Genomic DNA, 6,323 nt, shown 5'->3' on the forward strand with positions numbered 1-6,323 from the left:
CATGGCCTAGAGCTGCACCATTGTACTCTCTTTCTCCTATCAATAAAATGATACGTATACGCAAGAAAACTTAACAAACAACAAGCATAGGAACAGTGCTCCTCTCAAGTTAAAACATGCGGAATCTCATCTTAAAGTGCCACGGTTGATAATTTGATATACTATTCTGTTACTAGTAACAGAATATTACTTCCTCCGTTCCTAAATATAAGTCTTTGAAGAGATTTTTATTATAGACCACATACTGAGCAAAATAAATGAATGCCATTCTAAAATGCATCTATATACATCCGTATGTGATTTATAGTGAAATCTCTACAAAGACTTATATTTAGGACGGAGGGAGTATTTTGTTACCATAAGGGCGCGATCGAACGGCCCGACCTTTAAAAAAAAAACTTGTCCCGAGCCTGTCATCCCCAACCTCTCGACCTTATCCTCCCACCGCGCTGCGACGCCAGCCTGGCCTTCCACGGCGCCGCCCCACCTCGCCCGGCCTTCCACGACGTCGCCCCACCCGGCTTCCCCACCACGCCGCCCTGCCCCACCCGGCATCCTTGCAGGTTCGCTCGCTTGTTCATTGACCTTTTAACCCTTTGACCACTGGCCTTTAAATTTTTGAAAAATATATGAATTTGAAAAAAGTACATGAATACCAAAAATGCATGAATTTGAAAAGATTGCAAATTGAAAAATATTCACAAAATAAAAAAATGCATGAATTGAAAAATATTCAGAATAATGCATGAATTTTAAAAGAAATCGTGAAAACAAAAATGTTTACGAATATTTAAACAATCTCAGAATACAAAAAAGTTCAATATTTTTTGAAAGGAAAAATTGACGAATTTACAAAAAGTTCATGTGCTTGAGAAAATGTTCGTGGATATGAACAAAGTTATCGAGTTTGAAATAAGTTCGCAAACTTGAAAAACAATTTTTTTTAAAGTTCATGAATGTTAGGAAACTTGATGAAAATGGAATAAGAAAATAAATAATAAATGGAACAGAAAAACGAAAATAAACATGGAAAACTCCGTCCAAAAGAAATCAACCCAACAAAACCGGGGGAACCTCTGATGCAAATGAGAAAAGTTAGCATTGGCCGGCCCACCCCAACCCAGGTAGAAACTTCCTCGGGTAGCATTGTACTACGACACAAGACCGTTTATGATGGTCACCATGTATGTCATCCTACTCTGCTGACATTGCACATCCAATTGGCTTGACTGGCACACATGGTCGCCTCAACATGTATACACGGCCAGCCCTGCCTAGCAATCAACTAACCATGGTGCCAGGCCGTTGCAAAACATGCAAAAAATACTACTGGTCTCTAGCCTAGTTCATACGTGGTCAGGTTCAGAGGTTTACCCACACTAGCAAAAAGAAGAAACCAAAACGAAGCATTGCAGAGGCCTCGGACAGGCCTTCAGACATCCGGCAGCAAGTGATCAACGCTTCCTCCTCGGCTTCAGTGATGCCGGCTTGGTGCTGCGGCGGCGGGGCACGGCCTCTGCTGCCGCCAAATCTCTGTTCAGTTTGCCGATGCCCCTCATGACGACCTCGTAGAACCGGTCGTCCTCACAGGCGAGGCGCGCTAGGTCTAAGAACTGGTCATGCAGCCCGGAGCGCCTGCATTGCTGGCACGTGTCCGTCCGAGGTTCGCCGCGGCAATGCATCTGGCACTGGAGCGGCTTGGCTGTCCAGCGTGGCATGACGTGTAACCTTGGTATTTCACACATGCCTAGGTGGATCATGACCTGAAAAAAGATTCGAAGCCTGAAGATGTTGAAAAGTGTTTGTACTACATATGGCAGCTAATGCAAATAAATATAGGAGCAAGAGAATACTGCAGTAGCAATGGATGGAAGATAGTACTTCTGACAGAGAACGGTTTTACCTTGACAGCATGGCAGCAGAGCATCCCCGTGTGCTCGAATTGCTTGCACACGCACATGAACGCTTCGCCGTCTTCTCTAACATTCACCTCATATTCCACCCTAGACCATTTCTGTCTAGTTTCACTGCTGGGACGCCGTGCTATGTACCTCAGGTTGGGGATGACTGCCTCCACCACGTAAGGCTCGGATTCGCTCATGGCTTGCACAAACTGTTCGTACACCGGTCTTGTGTACACCTCGCCGGCATGCTTCTCGATCGGTAGATTTGTTCTCAGAACAATCTCATCCTGCACGAAAGAAAAACAATAATTCACCCTTAGTCTCAGCTGATCTTGACTGCCCATAGGAAAGACGTTAATTTCCTGAAGTTAAGCTTACCATAGTAGTCCTCTTCTCCTGAAACCCATAGTCTGGTTCTTGACTGGACCGCAGTTTCTCGTACTGTTCAGCGAAAAGCTCCATTGAGCAATCCCGTGGAACGCCATGTTGTTTCAGAAAGTGTTTCGCGCTCTCGCTCTTTTGTGTGCTGGTCAGTGTAGCACAGAATGTGTCGCTGAAGTATGCCTTAACCCACTTGTGCCGCACCTCATAGATCTCCTTCAGAAATGGATGATTCTCCAATCCATGCTCCTCTAGCAGCATCTCCCATGCTCTCTCAAACTCATCAGCCGTCAGCGTGTCGTTCAGAATTTTGTGGAGCCCCACTCGGAAGCTACTTGTTTTGGTGTAATGGAAACCAAGGTAGTCCTTTGCCCTGCGAAGGACATTCCACTTGAACCATCTGTGTGTGGTGGATGGCAGTGCCTCCAATACGGCTTCCTCAATTGCCTCGCAGCGATCTACAGGATTTTACACAAAACAATTTAGATTGGCAGTGCTGCAGAAATATACTATTGGTAGGGAAAAGTGTGTACGGAAGCAATCTTACCGGTCAGTATAGTTTTGGGGTGTTCCCTACCCATTAATTGGAAGAACTGACTGAGCACCCATTTGTAGCTCTCCGTTTTCTCGTTTATCATCAGCACCCCACCAAGCAATATGGTCTCAAAGTTGTTGTTGACTCCAACAAAAAGGCCGAACGGCGTCCCATACTTGTCCGATCTGTAGGTGGTGTCGAAGATAATCACATCCCCAAAGTATTGGTACTGAAGGCTCTGGCCACTGGTCCAGAGTAGTGGCCTTACTCTCCAGTTACTATCAAGCTGCAAACCAGTATAACCAAATGTTGGATACTTTGCTTTGATCCTAGCAAAGGTTTCCTCTGTCTTCTGGATATCATCAGACAGCGGGTTCTTTGCATCATTATCATCAATGTGTGGCACATTGTTTTCCCTTAGTTGACGAATCAAGCCCCTTGTGTTCTTGTCAATACTACTATGAGACTGCCAAGATGACCTCTGCGCACACATCTTAGAACATGGATGGTTATGCCCAACTTGATGCTCACACACACGCCATCCGCCGTCTCTGGATCTCAGCAAAAGAATTGACGCTTTGCATTCACACCGACGAAATGAATCGCTGTCCTTGGATGGTTTACCCTGTAGAATATAACATTTTCTGAGCATTAGTACTGGGTTGAGACCAACAACACAAAAATCAGAAATACTACCTTAACTACAAGGGGAGGATGAATGTCATACCTCACACGCGCAAACAAATTGCTGTATGCATTTAATTCCATGAGAATCCATACTACTCGCTCCATACCTAACTCCGAAACCAGATTCCCAAGAATAAATGTTGTAGAATTCATAAGCCTCGTCAAGTGAAACAAAGAAACTCCCAACAGTAGGATTGACCACGGCCTCAGTTTCCCTCTGCGCAAACCCTGCAATCGCCTTCTCCAGTGCACCAACACGATACACAGAAGCAGATCCATGTTCATCTCCGAGTCGTGCCCTACATAATTTGTTATCAGCAACTAGTTGCATACACAGAAATTGGTGGTAAGTTGCTGAATGGGATTACAGTTTCCTTAATTTGCACCAGCCGGCACACAGCAGAACATCATTTAAATGTAACATCCAAAAAGTATTGAAGCATCCATGTGTTTCCCGTATCTGAATATCAATACAGCAATGTCGGGACTGCAACTAGCAAATGCAGAACCGTTGTACAGCAAAACAACCAGGCTCTACATGTTTTTGCCTATCTAAACATAGAAGGTTCACAAAGTCGTAGACATCAAATGAGTGTAAATGAGAAAACTGAGATATGTACTTCCAGTTCAACAATCCTACAGTTTGGGTTCTTAATTTGCACCAGCCAGCACATGAAGAAACAAATCGAATGTATCTACGACTGGGCTGTGAATATCAATCAACAGGAGTAGAGTACTGAGTACATGCTCTGGACTGGTATTGTAATATCTCTGCAGATTGATCGATGCAGTTAGAGCCACAGTAAGCAGAACTGTTCATAATGATTTACCACAAACTTGGAACAGGCAAGCAGAGAGCTAACTGATTTTTTTAAGGAAAAGGTAGCGATCTCTACCTTATATTCAAAAAACGGCCTTGAAGGCCCACAACAGTACAAGCAAAGGCCCAGACCGCAGTCGAGCCAAAAGAACCAAGAAAGGAAAAATAAGGGAGGAGGAAAACTGCAAGTCGAAACCAGAAGATGAAGGAAGAAAGAAAAGGAAAAATGGGGAACGCTTGTAGCGATAGTCTAACTGGAAGCCGAAACACATTACGCTCAGGTCCCAGGGATGCTTTATCTGAATCTTTATCAGCTCGGCATCTCCAAAGCAGGTCAGAAAGCAATATTCTGTTAATGAAAATCCGTTCATTTCTGCTATGCCAGATATTAACTGTGCAAGCCGAGGACAATCGGCCATTGATGGTGTTTGATGAGATGCTCGGCTTCATGCGCGAATAGAATCAAAGAGGGAGCCCGTCCGGCAATGTGCTGCAGGTTTAAATGGTGCCAGATAAGTTGCGCAGCTTTGCAAGGCAGCCAGATGTGCTCAATCAATTCTATGGCTGGGCAAATGCCACAACAAGGGTCCTGAGTCCAACAATATTTTTGGTGACATTGTCCTTGGTATTGAGGCGACCTCTGAATGGCAGCCATAAAAAGACCTTGTGCTTGGAACGATTGGTAGCCAAACAAACCAAGCAGCTGAAGAAATCACACCTCTGAATGTTAACAATTTGTAGAAATACTTGACATTTGCAGCGTTGCTAAACATTCGGGCTGATCTTGAGTCTCCATCCATGCTAGGGCTAGTACCATTAGGAAGCAGCAGCAACAGCTGATCCAATTCGATTGCCGCAGTGGTGGGCAACACTGGTTTAAGTTTCAGATCCCATGTGTTATCTGTATGTTGGGACTGAACAGAGCAATATTGTTCAGAGGCAAAGGTGAGTAGTACAGGGAAGCAATCCATCAAGCGCTGCTCACTGCACCAAGTATCAAACCAGAAAGAAATGTTCCATCCTGACTGAATTTGTTATGGGCGCACATCACAGGCTGCTAACTACTCGTAATAACCTAAAACCCTAACCCCCAAATCCTAGTGGATTAACTAATCAAGGAGTCCCAGCAGCACCAGCGATTATTACTAATGCATGATTAATTAATCCGCAAGCACTGTTCCACGGAATTCGGTCGCAATCATCCAGATCCAGCCAATCCCCAGGCCCCTCGACGGAGACACACCCAAAAGAAAACTGAACAGCAGACAGCACCTAGCGCGACGATGTTACGAGTACCTAGGAGAAGGGGCGGTGGCGGCGGCGGCGGCGCCTGCGCCTTCTCCTTCTCCTCCTCCTTCATCCTGATCCTGTACCAACGAAGCGAACGGAACGGACAGCCCGCGTTTAGTTACTTCGCCGGCCGGACCGGAGCGGCGAAGTTGTACAAGAAAGTGGCAGGAGGATGGGTAGACACCGGCTGACCTCCGCTGCTAGTTCCCCGGCGGCGCGAACTCCGCGGCCGTCTCTTCCGCCCGCGGCGGTTCGGATAAATATTTCTTTTTCGAGTGAATTACACTTATTTTACGACGTAGACTGTCACTTATCATTTCGCCTTGCCTTAGATTTTTTTAAACCTTTATAAATTACTAGTAAAACGCCCGTGGGTTGCTACGGGCTATACTGTATATAAATGAATCAGACAAATTATTAATATTGAAGCTTATTTCTATCTCATACACCAATCTTAAGGTCGACGTCAGGTTCCGCGATCTAGTGTAGCAACATAAAAACTCCACCCCATGACACACCCTTATGTTTTTCTGTCGGACCCTCCCCTTCCGCTCGGTTTTCGCCGTAGTGAGACATTTCTCGCTGGAGCCCTCTCCTTTAAAACGGGATGACGCCCACCTCACCTTCGCCATCGCGGTCTCTCTCCTTCACACCATACTTCCCCACGAAGGGATTGCATTTAGACGCCGAAAAAAATTGATGGCGA

The 6,323-nt window shown here is 45.5% G+C and overlaps 1 protein-coding gene across 1 annotated transcript; it reads right to left on the bottom strand.

The window, feature by feature from the left end:
- Positions 1–1,046: 1,046 nt before the first annotated feature.
- LOC119321426 (protein FAR1-RELATED SEQUENCE 7-like) lies at positions 1,047–5,868 on the bottom strand. The gene is made up of 5 exons (XM_037595113.1): positions 3,548–5,868; positions 2,833–3,445; positions 2,283–2,743; positions 1,904–2,191; positions 1,047–1,763 (listed from the first exon to the last, which is right to left on the bottom strand). The coding sequence occupies exons 1-5, from the start codon at positions 3,836–3,838 to the stop codon at positions 1,455–1,457; spliced, it is 1,962 nt and encodes a 653-aa protein (XP_037451010.1). The 5' UTR covers positions 3,839–5,868; the 3' UTR covers positions 1,047–1,454.
- Between the last annotated feature and the right edge of the window lie 455 nt (positions 5,869–6,323).

Source organism: Triticum dicoccoides, chromosome 1B, assembly GCF_002162155.2.
Source record: "Triticum dicoccoides isolate Atlit2015 ecotype Zavitan chromosome 1B, WEW_v2.0, whole genome shotgun sequence".
Lineage (NCBI taxonomy): Eukaryota > Viridiplantae > Streptophyta > Magnoliopsida > Poales > Poaceae > Triticum > Triticum dicoccoides.